Genomic DNA, 19,655 nt, shown 5'->3' on the forward strand with positions numbered 1-19,655 from the left:
GTACATGTAAAGAATTCAAATGCGAAGACGGTATAATAATCCGCTATGATGACAATGCTGCGGTTATAATTGATCAAAAAGGCAACCCAAAAGGAACTCGAGTTTTTGGCGCGATTGCCGAGGAATTGAGAGAATTGAATTTTACCAAAATAGTTTCATTAGCTCCTGAAGTATTATAAATACTAGTAGGCGAAATTTAGATCAAAGAATTAATATTAGTAGATTGTGTTTTACGTATATGTTTTAAAATCCAAAATGAAAAGAAAAAAAAAGAAAACATGTTGATTATAGAAAAATTAGGAGGAACCTAGAATTAGAGTCTTATGGGCAAGGACACTATTGCTGATTTACTAACTTCTATAAGAAACGCGGACATGAATAAAAAAGGAACAGTTCGAGTAGTATCTACAAATATTACCGAAAACATTGTTAAAATACTTCTACGAGAGGGTTTTCTTGAAAGTGTTCGGAAACATCAGGAACGTAACAGATATTTCTTGGTTTCAACTTTGCGACATCAAAAGAGAAAGACTCGAAAAGGAATATATAGAACAAGAACTTTTTTAAAGCGTATTAGCCGACCCGGCTTACGAATTTATACCAACTATCAAGGAATTCCTAAAGTTTTGGGTGGAATGGGAATTGCTATTCTTTCTACTTCTCGAGGGATAATGACAGATCGAGAAGCTCGACTAAACAGAATTGGGGGAGAAGTCTTATGTTATATATGGTAATCGCCCCGCCTATAGTGCTCGAATTCTACCTCGCCCTTCCTATTTTGAAAATAAAAATGGAAAAATAGGAGAAAAAAATATGACAGAAAAAAAAAATAGGAGAGAAAAAAAAAACCCGAGAGAAGCAAAAGTTACTTTTGAAGGTTTAGTTACGGAAGCCCTACCCAATGGAATGTTCCGCGTTCGGCTAGAGAATGACACCATCATCCTAGGCTATATTTCAGGAAAGATCCGGTCTAGTTCTATACGAATACTGATGGGGGATAGGGTCAAAATTGAAGTAAGTCGTTATGATTCAAGCAAGGGACGTATAATTTATAGACTTCCCCATAAGGATTCGAAGCGTATCGAAGACTCGAAGGATAGCGAAGATTTGAAGGATAGCGAAGATTTGAAGAATACCAAAGATTCAAAGGATTAGGTTTTTCTTTTTTTTTTCTAGGGTAATAAATTCTAAGTTCTAAAATTCAAGCGAAGAGACTTATTTTTTTCCAAAATATTAGATTCATAGTTTAAAAAAGGATACGGAAATATGAAAATAAGAGCTTCCGTTCGTAAAATTTGTACAAAATGTCGACTGATTCGTAGGCGTGGACGAATTAGAGTGATTTGCTCTAATCCGAAGCATAAACAAAGACAGGGGTAATCTTTCGAAAAAGAACTTTACTGTCTAAAAAGTAAAAAAAAAGTACCCGCGGAAATGTTCCAATTCCAAATAAAATAATTTCAAATAATTAAAGTAAAGGGTGTATTTTACCCTGAAACGGATATCTTTGTATCTTTTTTTTTATTTCTAACTCATATTTATGAGATAATAAAATATGGCAAAAGCTATACCAAAAATTGGTTCACGTAAGAAAGTGCGTATTGGTTTACGTAGGAATGCACGTTTTAGTTTACGGAAGAGTGCACGTAGAATAACAAAAGGGGTTATTCATGTTCAAGCTAGTTTCAACAATACCATTATAACTGTTACAGACCCACAAGGTCGGGTGGTTTTCTGGTCCTCGGCCGGTACTTGTGGATTCAAAAGCTCAAGAAAAGCATCACCCTATGCTGGTCAAAGAACAGCAGTAGATGCTATTCGTACAGTAGGTTTGCAACGAGCAGAAGTTATGGTAAAGGGCGCTGGTAGTGGAAGAGATGCCGCATTACGAGCCATTGCTAAAAGTGGTGTGCGATTAAGTTGTATACGCGATGTAACACCTATGCCGCATAATGGATGTCGACCACCTAAAAAAAGACGTCTGTAAAAGAATTAACCCGCTTTCAACTTTCAAGAGAAATAAACGATTCAATGATAAAATAATAATACTAGTCTATTATGGTTCGAGAGGAGGTAGCAGGATCCACTCAAACACTACAGTGGAAGTGTGTTGAATCAAGAGTAGATAGTAAGCGTCTTTATTATGGTCGTTTCATTCTGTCCCCGCTTAGAAAAGGTCAAGCGGACACCGTTGGTATTGCCTTGCGAAGAGCTTTACTTGGCGAAATAGAAGGAACATGTATCACACGTGCAAAATTTGGGAGCGTGCCACACGAATATTCTACAATAGCAGGTATTGAAGAATCCGTACAAGAAATTTTACTAAATTTGAAAGAAATTGTATTGAGAAGTAATCTCTATGGAGTTAGAGACGCATCAATTTGCGTCAAAGGTCCTAGATACATAACTGCTCAAGATATCATCTTACCGCCTTCCGTAGAAACCGTTGATACGGCACAACCTATAGCTAACTTGACAGAGCCCATTGATTTCTGTATTGATTTACAGATCAAGAGAGATCGTGGATATCAGACAGAACTCAGAAAGAACTATCAAGATGGAAGTTATCCTATAGATGCTGTATCCATGCCTGTTCGAAATGTGAATTATAGTATTTTTTCTTGTGGGAATGGAAATGAAAAACACGAGATACTTTTTCTAGAAATATGGACTAATGGAAGTTTAACCCCTAAGGAAGCGCTTTATGAGGCTTCTCGTAATTTGATTGATTTATTTCTTCCTTTTCTACACGCCGAGGAAGAGGGCACTAGTTTCGAAGAAAATAAAAACAGGTTTACTCCACCCCTTTTTACTTTTCAAAAAAGATTAACTAATCTAAAGAAAAACAAAAAAGGAATTCCATTGAATTGTATTTTTATTGATCAATTAGAATTAACTTCTAGAACATATAATTGTCTAAAAAGGGCCAATATACATACACTATTGGACCTTTTGAGTAAGACTGAAGAAGATCTTATGAGAATTGACAGTTTTCGTATGGAAGATAGAAAACATATATGGGACACTCTAGAGAAGCATCTCCCAATTGATTTACTTAAGAATAAACTCTCGTTTTAAATCCATTGCAATTTTTTTTCTTCTTCTTTTTCGAGTTAGAATAGAATAAAAAGAAAAAAGAAAACAATTTTGCATCTTTGGTACAATCTATATTTTCGCGAAATGGATCATAATAAAATAATAAAATGGATTTTAGGTATCTAGGGAAGATTCTACTTGGAAGTAACTATTTCCTAGATACCTATGGTACTTCATGGTTGAATGAATCAAAAAAAATCTAAAAAAGACCTAAAGTTAACGATTTATCAATGGGTAGTGTTGCTCCAATACCTAACCAAAGAGCTACTACAGTACCGATTAAAAAAACGGTCGTAGCTACTGGGCGGCGAAATGGATTTTGGAATTTATTGACATTCTCTAGAAAAGGTACTGTCAATAAGCCTGTTGGCACAGAAACCATTAAGAGAACGCCCAATAACTTATTGGGTACCGTACGGAGTATTTGAAACACGGGAAAGAAGTACCACTCGGGTAATATTTCCAAAGGAGTTGCAAACGGGTCTGCCGGTTCACCAATCATTGATGGCTCGAGAACCGCTAAACCTACATTACATGCAATAGTACCTAGAATTACTACTGGAAAAATATATAAAAGATCGTTGGGCCATGCGGGTTCCCCGTAATAATTATGTCCCATCCCTTTAGCTAATTTAGCTCTTAATACAGGATCATTTAAGTCTGGTTTCTTTGTTATTGGGATAGGTGAACTCTTTAGGATCCATCCCCCAAAGGAACCGGACATGAGAATTTATCATCATCCGGCTCGAGCAAGAGTGAAAGAAATAAGACCGCGGAAGATCCTTAATAGAATTAAGGTATATAATGACTCAATGACTCTAGACAAAAAAAGCTTTATCAGATTCTCTTTTCCAAAGTTGCACCTACCACTACTCATTGAAAATAATCCTATTCTTATGGGTAAATGCTCAATATCCAAGTGGGCTTACAAATTTGATCATGATCAATTGCTTTGTGGATTGTCTCATGTCTCTTGATTAGTTGGTATTTATCCCCTCAATATCGCAAGTTTCTTACCTCCAAACAAAATATTTACTTGTTACTAATAAAAAATCAAAAAGTTTAGCCTACATTCTTCCTTAGATCCCTTCTTTTACTCCGATAGTATTGCGGATCACAATCGATGCAAAGAAAATGAATGCATTTCCATACTATAATAAAAAGGTAAGTGTAATAAATAGAGAATTGGATCATGTCACATGACTGATTCCATTTCCACTCTATGGGATCTTACGGAGCCTGTTCATGGATGACATGGTTGCGGTATGATCATAGAAGATATTCTCCTCAAGTGAACCAGCCTATCCTTCCTAGGTAGGGGACTTACATGTTGATTGGATGCGGAGACACCTTTGGTTGTGAATTCTAATGTGGCAGATCCAATTCTTTATCTGCATGGCCAAATCAATAATTCAAGTCACACACTCCCATAATCCGCCTTTTTTCTTTCGTAAAATTAACTTCAACTATTTGTATCGTATAAAAATACTTCGGAGTTGAAGAGAAGTATCCAAATGACATGTGTTATTTTACAATAACCCATGCTTGTAGCAATGAAATACCACAACCTACCCGATATGATATATGAGAATTAGAATTCTCTATGATATGCCTTCCCTATAAAGGACCCGAAATACCTTGCTTACGTATCATTGGAAAGTGCATTAACATAAATACGGCAGTAAGCAGAGGCAGTACAAAGGTATGTAAACTATAAAAACGAGTCAAAGTGGATTGGCCCACACTAGCACTTCCGCGTAATAACTCCACTAAAGGCGATCCTATTACCGGAATGGCGTCAGGTACACCTGTCACAATTTTGACTGCCCAATAGCCAATTTGATCCCAAGGCAAAGAATAACCAGTTACACCAAATGATGCAGTCAAAACAGCCAAAACCACACCTGTCACCCAAGTTAATTCACGGGGTTTTTTAAATCCCCCTGTGAGATACACACGAAATACATGCAGGATCATCATTAAAACCATCATACTTGCTGACCATCGATGAACTGATCGGATTAACCAACCAAAGTTGGCCTCGGTCATTATGTATTGAACCGAGGAAAAAGCCTCTGTAACGGTTGGTCGGTAGTAAAAAGTCATAGCAAAACCGGTAGCGACTTGTACTAGAAAACAAGTAAGTGTAATTCCCCCTAAACAATAAAATATGTTGACATGGGGAGGAACATATTTACTAGTTATATCATCCGCAATTGCCTGAATCTCAAGACGTTCCTCAAACCAATCATATACTTTATTGAGATAGGTAACTAACCCACGCCCCCCTCTAAGAGCCGTATATGAAAATTTCATCTCGTACGGCTCAAGCAGAAACACACAAATTTTCAACGAATATTAGAAAAAAGGTTCAAAACTTCATCAGCCACTGAATCGGGTCGATTTGCCTTGAAGATAGCAAATAAAAAAAATCCGGAATATCTTCTTTGTGATGATAATGCCAAAAAATCTCAAGTTGGCGCGTCTTTCTTTCTTCCTTTCCCTTATGTTGGTCATTAGAGGCTTCTTGACTTTTCTCTTCCCTATTTTGGATTTTTTTTTATGCGTAATATAGAAATTATCTTGTTGTGATCCTATGAATCAGTTCAATTAAAACCTTAGATTCATACTAGAGCCACGATGATTTAGTCTCAAGCTAAACAAAAGGCAAGGGTTCTTCGAATAAGAACCGCTTGATAATCATTTATTGAAATTGAATCAGTGTAATGACTCGACAAAATCGATAGAAAAAAAGTTGTCTTTTGGGCAAACAAAATTGTAAGGAAGAAAATTTCTTTTTTATTTTTATTTAAGAACTACTTGAATTTTTCAGTCTGGTTGCGAGGTCTTAATAGTGAGTATGAATCATAGTTCCATTTTTTTTGATCCACTCTATCTATTTCGTGTTCCAGATACTAGAATAAATAATATCTGACGAATTAGAATCATCTTGATAGAGATAACAGGCCCTTTCTATGTATTATCAATAGGATCAATTCTAACAAGTCACACACTCATATTCCAGAGATACCGAAACAAAAAAATTCCGCGGTCGAACTACCATAATATCTAGAAATGTAGAGCTTAAACTAGAAAGGCTTTTTTGGATGGAAAAACTCTGACTTCCTAGTTTTAGTTAGTAGAAACCTAATTGGTTAAAATTCCATCCAGTAAAATGGAAGAATTATAAATTTCTAAAATGATAGATAGGAATATAGCGAATAAAGCCATTGCGACCCCCATAAAAGGAGTAGTCCCCCAACCCGGGGCGACTTTCCCATATTCCGAATTCAAGGGTTTCAGTAAACTACCTGCACCAGTTCGTTTTGGCCTAGGTTTAGAACTATCTTCAACGGTTTGTGTAGCCATAAATTATATTTAATCATTGGTGTTGACTTTGTATACTATTCCGTTGTAGTTGTAAATACACGATCTTTTCGTAGATCCATTGTAATCTTGAAATTCTATAAAAATGGAAACAGCAACTTTAGTCGCCATCTCCATATCTGGTTTACTTGTAAGCTTTACTGGGTATGCCTTATATACCGCGTTTGGGCAACCCTCTCAACAATTAAGAGATCCATTCGAAGAACACGGAGACTAATTTAAGTAAGAAGTCCCCCTATCTGGGAGACTTCTTACTTAAATGAAATTATTTTATTCTTTTAGTTGGAGTTGGTGGAACCTTAGGTGGTTCTCGGAAGAAGATAGCGAAAAAAATTATCCCTAAAGTCGAAACTAAAAGGAACGTATAAACCAATGCTTCCATAGATTCGATCGTGGTTTATTTACAATTATAACTTCCACACCTATTCATTTGTCATTTGGGAGAATTTCCCATATAAAGAAAGAAAAAGAGTCAAAGAAAGGATGGGAGATGTCAAATCAAAAAAGAGAGGTGAAAGATACCATAACAATGTGTATCAGACTGCCTGTTTCTTTGTAGTTGGATCTCCCACTTTTTGGAATGTTCCAAATTCCACTTGAGCATCCAAATCTGGATCAATACCAGCAAAAACATCTCGGAACAATGTTCTAGCGCCATGCCAAATGTGTCCGAAAAAGAAGAGCAAAGCAAAGGTAGCATGACCAAAAGTGAACCAACCCCTTGGACTGCTGCGAAAAACACCATCGGATTTCAAAGTAGCCCGGTCTAATTCAAAAATTTCCCCTAATTGAGAACGCCTCGCATATTTTTTTACAGTAGCAGGATCAGAATAATTTACTCCATTAAGTTCGCCACCATAGAACTCCACCGTTACGCCTACTTGTTCAACACTATATTTGGATTCTGCTCTTCTAAAAGGAACGTCCGCTCTAACAATTCCCTCCTCATCTACCAAAACAACCGGAAATGTTTCAAAAAAAGTAGGCATACGGCGTACAAAAAGCTCACGTCCTTCTTTATCTCTAAAGACGGGATGTCCTAACCATCCAACAGCTATTCCATCCCCATTGTCCATTGAGCCCGCTCTGAATAATCCCCCTTTTGCCGGATTATTACCAATATAATCATAAAAGGCTAATTTTTCGGGAATTTTAGACCAAGCTTCTGATAAACTAAGATTTTCGGCTAAACCATTGCTAACTCTTCGATATATTTCTTGCTGAAAGTATCCCTGATCCCACTGATAACGAGTAGGCCCAAATAATTCGATTGGGGTCGTTGCTGACCCATACCACATAGTTCCAGCAACTACGAAAGCTGCAAAAAAAACAGCAGCGATACTACTGGAAAGTACAGTTTCAATATTGCCCATACGTAATCCTTTATATAGACGTTGAGGCGGACGGACACTAAGATGGAATAAGCCCGCTAATATACCCAATGTACCCGCAGCAATATGATGAGAAGCTATTCCCCCCGGAACAAAAGGATCAAAACCTTCTGCACCCCACGCTGGATTTACAGCTTGTACTTTTCCAGTTAGTCCATAAGGATCGGATACCCATATCCCAGGACCATACAAACCCGTTACATGAAATGCCCCAAAGCCAAAGCAAGCCACCCCTGCAAGAAATAAATGAATTCCAAAGATCTTGGGCAAATCCAAAGAGGGTTTTCCCGTCCGCTCATCAGAGAATATTTCTAGGTCCCAATATACCCAATGCCAGATCGCTGCCAAGAAACACAAGCCAGAAAACACAATATGCGTAGCTGCCACACCTTCATAACTCCAAATACCCGGATTTGTTACAGTTCCTCCTGAAATACTCCAACCACCCCACGAATCCGTTATTCCTAAACGAGTCATGAAGGGAATTACGAACATACCTTGTCTCCACATTGGATCCAGAACAGGATCAGAGGGATCAAAAACTGCTAATTCGTATAAAGCCATTGAGCCAGCCCAACCAGAAACTAGAGCTGTGTGCATTATATGCACCGCAAGCAATCGACCCGGATCATTCAATACGACAGTATGAACACGATACCAAGGCAAACCCATGGAAATACCCCTTTAGCAAAGAAAAATAGACACGATGTCGCTTTATTTTATCGCATTGAAAAAGATTATCCATTGTACCTAACCCTTCTAGGGGATTCTGTGTCAGAAAGCGCGAATATTTATTTCATTCCATTAAAAATAAGAAGCCAATTCTGTTCATAAGAAGAAAGAGAAGCAGATCTATTCTATACTCGATAAGTGCCAATATGCAATGGGTAACTTGGCCAATTTGGAAAAAACGAAGAATAGATCGCTACCCCTCTTTGTTTAGCATTCGAATCACCCATTCCTTTTTCTTTATTCAATCTGTCTTACCTTTCTTATATGTATAACCTTTCCATCTATGTATTAATAGAATCTATAGTATTCATATAGAATAGAATAAGAATAAAATAGAATAGAATAAGAATAAAAATTAAGACAATAAACTGCAGATTCTTTCTTTCTGTTCCATTCTTACGTTTCCATATTAAAGTGTTTCTTACTTAAATTTAATAATATTAATCTAATATGCCCATTGGTGTTCCAAAAGTACCTTACCGGATTCCTGGAGATGAAGAAGCGACTTGGGTTGACTTATACAATGTTATGTATCGAGAAAGGACACTTTTTTTAGGTCAAGAGATTCGTTGCGAGATCACGAATCATATTACAGGTCTCATGGTATATCTGAGTATAGAAGATGGAATTAGTGATATTTTTTTGTTTATAAACTCCCCAGGCGGTTGGCTAATCTCAGGAATGGCTATTTTTGATACGATGCAAACGGTGACACCAGATATATATACAATATGCCTCGGAATAGCCGCGTCCATGGCGTCCTTCATTCTGCTTGGAGGAGAACCCGCCAAGCGTATAGCATTCCCTCACGCGAGGATTATGCTTCACCAACCTGCTAGTGCTTATTATCGGGCAAGGACACCAGAATTTTTACTAGAAGTAGAAGAGTTACACAAAGTTCGCGAAATGATCACAAGGGTTTATGCACTAAGAACAGGCAAGCCTTTTTGGGTTGTATCCGAAGACATGGAAAGGGATGTTTTTATGTCAGCAGACGAAGCCAAAGCTTATGGACTTGTCGATATTGTAGGGGATGAAATGATTGACAAGCACTGCGATACTGATCCAGTGTGGTTTCCGGAAATGTTTAAGGATTGGTAGTGTCCGGATTTCTTGTAAAGTTATTTCACAGCTAAATTCGTGTTTTCCTCGATTTAATAGAAAATAGAAAGACTTCATGATGAGCAATCATCAGGTTAAGATGGATCTAAACCAATCCATTTTTTTCTATATACATACAACATGCCAACGGTTAAACAACTTATTAGAAACGCAAGACAGCCAATACGAAATGCTAGAAAAACGGCTGCGCTTAAAGGATGCCCTCAGCGTCGAGGAACATGTGCTAGGGTGTATGTGCGACTCGTTCAGATCATGACTTCAAACAAATATAAAAAAAATTTGAAGTATCCCTGATTAGTACCAATGAATAGGATATAGCTTCTCTATCCTAGATTTCTATGGTATATGGAATTTCTGGTTTCCTTTGGTGCAAATCGAATTATCTAAATTTGGAAATAAGAAGCAATTCTCCCATTGGTAGCAAATGGTTATCCATTAAGCGGAGGAAATAGTAATAAAAAGAAAAAGGCTTATGCTCTTTTATCTTATAAAGAACGGACTAACAGGGTCAGCTACTTAGCCAACTTTCATAATTAAATACCGTCACTGTATGGATAACTCTTATTGTGAAAAGAGCTATTTACTCTATAATGGATAGGTAGAGCCAAAGAATGTGAACTATACAAGTTCGTAATACTTTTTGATGAAAGAAAGGGCTCCGGTGTATAGAGAGGGCCTCACCGTTTAAAAGGGAACCATAGAAACGATGGAACCCACTATTTTTTTTAGTATTATTTAGAATGAATTTGTTATTTCGTATAGAAATAACTGAACGGAGTGGAATAAAAAATCGTGGTTGGGAAGGTTACTATAGCAAAAGCCATTGGAATTAATATTTTATATATCGGAATAATTAGTTTTGTTATTAATGAGAAAAAGGGTGGCTAAAAGAAGAGAAATCATTAGTTATTCATTAAGGTTAATTTGATTCAATGACCAGAGTTCCGCGAGGATATATAGCCCGGAGACGACGAACAAAAATGCGTTCATTTGCCTCAAACTTTAGAGGGGCTCATTTAAGACTTAATCGAATGATTACCCAACAAGTAAAAAGAGCTTTTGTTTCCTCTCATCGAGATAGAGGTAGGCAAAAGAGGGATTTTCGTCGTTTGTGGATCACTCGGATAAACGCAGCAACGCGGGTATATAAAGTATTCGATAGTTATAGTAAATTAATACACAACCTGTACAAGAAGAAATTGATTCTTAATCGTAAAATGCTTGCACAAGTAGCTGTATCAAATCCAAATAATCTTTACACGATTTCCAATAAAATAAAGATCATCAATTAAAGGTATAAATAAAGTAATATACTGGAATAATAAAAGATGAATTCCCGGAGAGGGAACTCCGGGAAGATACAATAAATTAAGATTAAGTGGTAGGAATCGACGAGCTGGATTACTTTCTTTATAATATATATAGGTCTGGCCCTTGCGAATTCGAATAAAACATCAACAATCGGAACTTAAGTTCCGGTTGTTGTTTCTTAAATTTTGGTTGTAGTTTCTTAAGTTTCGATTGGAATTGTACTTTTGCGTTAATTGAGGAATATGTCTATTTTTTCTGGGTCTAGAACCTGTAATTATTGAAATTGACTGGGCTTGAAATTGTTTTTCGTTCTCATAGTTACGAAACGGTAAAAAAGATAAAATACGAGCCTGTTTTATAGCAAGAGTAATTAATCGTTGTTGTTTCAAGGTTAATCTATTTATTCGTCTCGATAATATTTTTCCTTGTTCACTAATAAATCTATTAATTAAACTCATGTTTCTATAATCAATTCGATCTCCCGGGCCAATCCGGGGACGCCTACGAAAAGGTTGTTTAGATTTACGAAAAGGTTGTTTGAATTTACGAAAAGTTTGCTTGGATTTACGAAAGGGTTGCTTGGATTTATTAAAAGTTTGCTTGGATTTACTAAAGGGTTGCTTAGATTTAAGAAAAGGTTGTTTAGATGTATACATGATTTATTCCTTATTTAATTTAAAATTGGAAAATGCACTTCTTTATTTTATTAATTTAGGATCCAGAAGAAGTAGTTTTTCTTTGATCCATATCTTATTTGATTCATATTTATAGTATATGAATACCCTCTATACATATGAAATAATATCGACCGGAAATCAGATGAGTTGATTTGTATTTTGTATTCTATACTATGTTTTATTTATATATAAAATATGAAGTTCTTACTCTTTCTGTTGTTTGGAAAGATCGAATACACGATGTTCCTATTTCTTTATTTCGTGATGAGTCGTATGCTTGCGACAATAACGACAAAATTTTTTGAATTCTAATTGTCCGGGTGTATTGTGGCGATTCTTTTGAGTACTATATCTAGAAATCCCCGTCGATTCCTCATTGGCACCTTTTCGAACACAACTGATGCATTCCAAAATAACTCTGATTCTAACATCTTTTCCCTTGGCCATGAACCTCCTTTTCCTTTTGGATTGACTTAATTTAATTCTTCTACTTATTCTTTTATTCTTCTATTTTGAATCCGAAGAAGAAGAATAAAATTCATTAGAATAATTTTTTTTTATTCTTAAATTAAGTAATAAAAAATAGAGAAATAATTAAAGAATACAATCCTTGTCGAATTAGCAAAGATTTTGGTTCGAAATCCTTTCATTTAATTAGTCAGCCCCGCCTTTTTCTATGCTCTGATTTCTGAGGCCTGATTTAGCTTGGGTACCCCTTTAAATTGAATTTCTATTTTTAAAAATAGGGTTTACCAAATTTTTAATGACTCTGAGGTTCAACCCAATCCATCTTTTCTTTCTTTTTCCTTCCGATACTAAAAAAAGATTGAAAAGGATAAGATAAAATTTTGTCATATCACGAAGAAATCTATCCCTCCCATAGCAATAACTAGAATTAAAAAAAAGGGAATGACAAAGCATCCGGGAATAAACGATTAATTTCTATCAATAAACCTGCTAAAGCACCAAACCATAGAGTACTTAGCACGGGTGCTACAGAGAGATATGTTTTTATATCCCGCATTGAAAATCCTCCTTCCTTGTTGGAATACATATATGATCATAAACTTATGCTATATATAAACTGAACCATAATCGACGAAATTTTCCGAAATTGTCCTATCCCTAAAAAATAAAAAGATGACCCCTTCTTCCTATATATTATCAAGGAAAAGTAATCTTTCTTTTATAGGCGAAATTCTATTGGATTTTAGCTGTATATAATTCCTTAATTATATGAGACCAAAAAGAAGAAATGACACGAGGGTTCTATATATAGATAGAGAAAGAATAAGAAAATTATGATGTGGAAAAGAAGACAGGAATTGTGTACAATGGCATTGCACAACAATTTAATTTGGAAAAGGGATGTAGCGCAGCTTGGTAGCGCGTTTGTTTTGGGTACAAAATGTCACAGGTTCAAATCCTGTCATCCCTACCTATTACTTCTTTCTTCTTTATAGGCAGTAGCAACGAGATCAATTAAAGTAAAGTGGGTATAACTGGAATTTGTGGAGACTATACGTACGTGAGATACATTAGGAATAGAAAAAGATTTTCTTTTTGAATGAATGAAAGCGCTCTTAGTTCAGTTCGGTAGAACGCGGGTCTCCAAAACCCGATGTCGTAGGTTCAAATCCTACAGAGCGTGATTCCATCTATCTTATGTCGAAGCAGAGTAAAATAATTTAACAAAATTGAATTGTAACTCCAATTTGACCTCCTCCAGACCAGAGAGGAGGTCAATAAAAAAAAAAAAATGACTCAATCAAAGATCCAACTGATCCCCACGCCTGTATTGCAAATACGCAGTCACGAATAATCCCGCTAAAGTAATAGGAATTAGGCCTAAGACGATTCCAAATAGAAAAACTTCAATCATTTCGATTTGTTCGGGGGGATAAAAAAAGAGGTACGATCTATCCCTAAATAGTACTCTAAATTATCCACGAATCTCAATGACCAAGAAAAGAATTCCTAATTAGTCTGGAAAAGAGTCGTAGAATATCAGGAATCCCAAAGAAAGATTTTGCTTTTCTGAATTATTATTATTCAGTCAATTCAAATAAGACGTATCTTGTTCAAGCCAATAAATAGAGCTGGGGTTATAGTTAAAGCAGCCAGTAGAAAACCGAAATAACTAGTTAAAGTAAGCATGAAAGAGTTAAATTCCATTTATTTTTTTTTACTACACTACATATGTTGGTAAAGCATTTACCTAAGTTATGGAAAATTCATAATTCATCAGTTATTTTAGATAATACTAAAAAACAAGATAGAGTGAGATACAGAAGTGTAAAAGAAAGTGGATTCATCAGATGATACATGAGTCCCTAATTTCGAATCAAGAGATTTGTTATGGAATTTTTCAATTGAGTAAAGTAATAATATTAAGAACTAGATCATATAACCCCATTGAATGAAAAAATGAAATTGGATTTTCAGGGAAATTTCGGAATAAGAGATAAATAAACAATTGAATTTGAAAAAAAAACTTCTTTCTATTTTGGATAATTTCTTTTTCAATAGGACCCTCTTTTTGGACTGAACGATCGAATATTCCCCTATTCCTTCTTATTTTAATTTTAACTGATTGTATTCTATATGGAATAAGAGGAGAAGAAAAGCATTCCACGACCTCCCGAGGGTCTGTTAAAAAAAAAAGAAAGCTCTTCCTTGAATTTACTTTATTTTTATTCCTTTTTCGAACTCCAACCAAAGTAGATTCGAAGACGAGTCACTTCAATTATCCTTTTAAGTTCTATTCTATCTTCTGTCTTTCCCTATTTCATCTCGTAAAGTTCCACGCTCGCAGTTTGGTCAAGAAAGTTAGACCTAATCCAACAAACAAGACAAGGATTAATTACGAATTATGAAAGGATAAATTTCACATATATATACTTGTCCTTGTATTGTGTCAGTATGAGAATATCCTTCCTAAATTATTTATCCAAACCTATTGATCATTAACTTAGATTTTCCCAAGATTTTGGCTGCTATTCCGAATTACTCTATTATTCCGAAGCCAAGGAAAATAAATAGAACCTACAAAAAAGGGGTTTTCTATTGACGCCTTGAATAACATATAGCTTACCTATAGACAAAAAAAAGTAATTATGTTTCGGAACCAGGCAAAACCAGATTGCTGTGCCATAGGAAGGATAGCTATACTAATTCGGTATACTCAAAATACACCTTTGGTACAAAATTGACAATCTCACAAGGATGAAATATCAGTAATTTTCTATTTACTGGTTGATCCCATCTTTTACGGAATCAATTCCTTTTTTGAATGTACAAAAATTTTGGGAGTTCAGCATGTCTGGAAGCACGGGAGAACGTTCTTTTGCTGATATTATTACCAGTATTCGATACTGGGTTATTCATAGCATTACTATACCTTCCCTATTCATTGCGGGTTGGTTATTTGTCAGTACGGGTTTAGCTTATGACGTGTTTGGAAGTCCTAGGCCAAACGAATATTTCACGGAAAGCCGACAAGGAATTCCGTTAATAACCGACCGTTTTGATTCTTTAGAACAACTCGATGAATTTAGTAGATCCTTTTAGGAGGCCCTCAATGACCATAGATCGAACCTATCCTATTTTTACAGTGCGATGGCTGGCTATTCACGGACTAGCTGTACCTACTGTTTTTTTCTTGGGATCAATATCAGCAATGCAGTTCATCCAACGATAAACCAAATTCCAACTATAGAACTATGACACAATCAAACCCGAATGAACAAAATGTTGAATTGAATCGTACCAGTCTATACTGGGGTTTATTACTCATTTTTGTACTTGCTGTTTTATTTTCCAATTACTTCTTCAATTGAGAGAAAGAAAGAGACTAATAAGAATTCTCTTATCCCATTTGGAAAGATACCATCCTTATAACTACCCATGACTGTTTTTGTCTCTAGCATGACCAATTGATAAAATGTGGAGGAAAGTAGGGGAAATGGCCGATACTACTGGAAGAATTCCTCTTTGGCTGATAGGTACTGTAGCTGGTATTCCTGTGATTGGTTTAGTAGGTGTTTTCTTTTATGGTTCATATTCTGGATTGGGTTCATCTCTATAGTAATCGGAGGGACCAGATTGTAAACATGAAAAAGTAGGAGCTTAGCGGGTCCTTACCCCCTTTATCTGATTAGAGCGGAAAGGACCCGCGGAATTTTTACTCTTATAACGCGAATTGAATCTATTCGATTCACTCTTATGAAGCAACAAGAAAAAGAGATCACTCGAGGATCCAATATCTTATTCCACAAAGGAAGTATCCTGAAAATCCTTGATTTAGTTTCGAGTAATAAACTAATAAAACCTTAATCAAAACTATTCAACTAGCCTAAAAATAAAAAAAAAACCTTCAATGGAAGAGTTTACTTTTTTTTGCAAAATTTCTGTAAGTTTGAAGTTAAACTTAATTAAACAAGCCAAGCAATTCTATTTGCTTACAATCACAAGAAATTTGTCCCCCGCCATATTTTCTTCCCCTCTGTTTGTCCACTACCTCGGCTAAACCTAAGCAAAAGAAAAAGAGGCCCAAGAGACAGACCCGAATAAAGAAGAAATAGTAAAGTAATCTTTGACGAATTAGGAAGAAAAAGGATTCTTATTTTGATACAAGAAGAATCGGCACAAGAAAAAGCCTTTTTCTTGTGCCGAATAGACGATTAAGAAGACCTGCAATCCCTCGAAAGAAATTTAAATTTTATTGTTCTCGCCTTTGCCTTGGATTCTCTTCTTTTGCATGAGATATAAATAAGGAATTCCAGACATCTCGTAAACAAAAAAAAGTCTAAACAAAAAAAGGATTTCCAAAAAAGATCATAGATAATTCTAGCAATTGCCAATAAATCGAGGCTTTTTACCAACTTGATGGTAAGAAATTCCGGGACCTAGAAATTCATTTCGTACAATTGAACCTTTTCAAACTGTTTCTTTTTGAGAACCAAAAAAACTTGTGCCAAAATAACGGATGCGAAGAAGAACAAAAGGCCTTGGACACGTAATGGATCCTGAAGCACGATTTCTGCGTCCCCCTGACCAAAACCTCCCACATTAGGATTGCTTGTTAATGGTTGATCAATCTTGATGGATTCCCCCTCTGAAACAAGAAGTTCTGGTCCGGGAGGTATAATATCAATCACTTGGCGTCCATCTGATGCATCAACTATGGATATTTCATACCCCCCTTTTTCTTTACGTAGTATTTTTCTTACTATACCTGTTGACGTAGCATTATAGACTGTATTGTTACTCTTGCTACCATCAGGATAGATCTGTCCTCTTCCTCGGTTTCCCCCTACATATATAGGATATTTTAAGAAATGAGCATCTTTCTTCGTAGCAGGATCAGGGGAAAGAATGGGAAAGACAATTTCACTATATTTCTTACCGGGAACAGGGCCTATCACAAGAATATTTTTTTTATCGGGACGATAACTCTGAAAAGCAAGATTTCCTATCTTTTCTTTTAACTCAGGGGAAATACGGTCGGGCGGCGCTAATTCAAATCCCTCGGGCAAAATAAGAACAGCACCTACATTCAACCCTCCCTTTTTTCCATTAGCAAGAACTTGTTTCAATTGCATATCATAAGGAATTCGAAGAACTGCTTCAAATACAGTATCGGGAAGCACAGCTTGGGGAACTTCAATATCGACGGGCTTGCTAGCTAAATGGCAATTGGCACATACAATTCGCCCAGTTGCTTCTCGTGGGTTTTCATAACCCTGCTGCGCAAAAATGGGATATGCATTTGAAATAGATGTCCGAGTTATTACGTATATCATGATCGATACAGAAATCGATCGAGTTATCTGTTCCTTTACCCAAGAAAAAGTATTTCTATTTTCCATGTCCAATCACAGATCCCAGAATTTCTACAATAAATTAGATAGGTAGCTAAGCTAATCTAGTTCCCTATACACGAATTTGTTGGCATTCTACTGCAACAGTTGTACTGCAATGATGAATACCTTAAAGCAGGTATAAATAGAAAGAATTTTGGTAAAATGGAAAAGGGCTTTCTTTCTAAAGAAAGATGCTAATTTGATTAATATTAATATCGGGAGATCAAATGAATTTATGCTTCACTAATTGAATGATAAATGACTACAAGCGAAGGAGATAGACGGTTTAAACAAAAAAAGACCCAAAATTTCAAACATGTATCTAGAATTACTGGAAAACTACAAACAAAAATAGTGAAAATAAGCTCATTAGGAGCCCATCCAAAATCGTTATAGACCCAACGAATTACTAGTTCCCAACCACGGGTGGAGTGAAATCCAACAAAAAAATCAGTAACTAAAAGAATAAAAAAAGCTTTTATTGAGTCATTTAAATTATAGAAGAATTCCTGAACCCAAGAATTCAAAATGACAAGTTCCTCTTTACCCAGAAAAAAAGAACCACTTAGAATAGCCAAACAGATTATATTTGTCGAGAAATGCAAAATGATATGGAGATGATCCTCATTATTTATTTTGACCCATTGTATTATTTCCTTGTGTATTCCTGTAGGAGGTTTTTGTACATGTGTCTTTAGTTTCCCTTTTATCATCTCGTCCAAGAGAGAAAGTTCTTCTAATTCTATGAATCTTTCTAGAATCCTTTTCTCTTGAATATCAGTTAAGAGAGTTTCGGATTGCCTGGTATTCCACCAATTCTTAATCCAAAGTTCCAGACATTTGTTAAATGAGGAAGAGACCCCCCAAGGCAAAAGTACGATAAATACAAGATATAGTAAAGAAGGCAATGCTTTCTTTTTTTTCATTTTTGATCTGTAAATGGAGTTGTTAATGAATATGCTTCATTCGCTGACTCTATTCCATTCCCTGACTCTATATGATGATATTTCTATTTCATGATATTTCTATTTCTTTGAAGCAAAAACTCTATAGGTTTGATACCCTGTATCTATTCTTCTTTTTTGTATATTAGTGGAATTTCAGTGCATTGGGTTCTTTCTTAGATCTAGATGGAATGAAATAGTGAAATAGAATAAAAAAAGCCCTTTCGGGTGAAAATGGAAGAGAAGAATAGTATGCAATATATCTAACTTCGACAAAAAAAATTTAAAATAATTTTATCTTATCCTCGTTTGTTCCTTCCTTTAGATAAATACTTAAAAATCCCCTTACAATAACAAATCCAATTTCGAAGGGACTTCCTCCCCATGTTGAGAAAACTTTTCTTCTTCCAATTTATCTTTTCTTCATTCAATTCAGTTCAAAAAAGATACCTCAAAATACTTCAATTGGTACGCGCAAGAAATAGGCCAATTCGGCAGCTTTTTGTTCAATTTCTCGTGGAGTAAAAAACTTATCATCAGTACGAGTCAAGGGAATGATCCCCTGGCCCCGGATTTCCATATAAAGAATACGACGAGGATAAAGACCCTCTTTAACCTGAATTCTAATTGATTGGATATCCCGCATAAGGAATCGAAGGAAGACGCGACGTTTTATTCCAGGGAATCCCCAACGAAAAATGCAAACTATTCCCTCTTTTCTATCGAATCGGTCATAACCACTACCTACATTCCACAAAATAGTACACCACAGGTAGGAGCTAATGAATAGGCCTGCGATTCCGTAGAAAGACATCACGACCCCCTGCGGAAAAAAAAGAATTTCTTGAGATGGAAGTATAGATATAATATTCTTACCAAGATAACTGGAAGTCCCAACCAATAAGAATCCTAGTGAACCTAGAAAAAGAATACAGGCCCAGAAAAAATTACTCCTTTTTCGAGAACCTTTTAGAAGTTCTACCCATATGTGTTCTGATCGCCAATTCATATTAGATATACTAAATCCAGCAGCGGTCGATTGAAATTGAGAGAATAAGCTAAATAATTTTGCCTTTACTTTTTTTGATTCTGAAATCGCCTTCAGCAACTAGTACTCCTGTGAAATAATAG

General features: G+C 35.8%; 1 protein-coding gene and 2 non-coding genes across 3 annotated transcripts; 2 read left to right on the forward strand and 1 right to left on the reverse strand.

Annotated features, from left to right (window-relative positions):
* Positions 1-5,594: 5,594 nt before the first annotated feature.
* LOC123422714 (30S ribosomal protein S18, chloroplastic) lies at positions 5,595-11,754 on the reverse strand. The gene has a single exon (XM_045107724.1). It carries the CDS (start codon positions 11,693-11,695, stop codon positions 11,183-11,185), a length of 513 nt encoding a protein of 170 aa, XP_044963659.1. The 5' UTR covers positions 11,696-11,754; the 3' UTR covers positions 5,595-11,182.
* A 1,326-nt stretch (positions 11,755-13,080) lies between these two features.
* Positions 13,081-13,154, forward strand: TRNAP-UGG. The gene has a single exon. It is a non-coding gene; the product is annotated as a tRNA-Pro (tRNA).
* Positions 13,155-13,293: 139 nt separating this feature from the next.
* On the forward strand, positions 13,294-13,367 carry TRNAW-CCA. Its single transcript has one exon. It is a non-coding gene; the product is annotated as a tRNA-Trp (tRNA).
* The last annotated feature ends 6,288 nt before the right edge of the window (positions 13,368-19,655 follow it).

Source organism: Hordeum vulgare, unplaced genomic scaffold, assembly GCF_904849725.1.
Source record: "Hordeum vulgare subsp. vulgare unplaced genomic scaffold, MorexV3_pseudomolecules_assembly, whole genome shotgun sequence".
Classification (NCBI taxonomy): Eukaryota; Viridiplantae; Streptophyta; class Magnoliopsida; order Poales; family Poaceae; genus Hordeum; species Hordeum vulgare.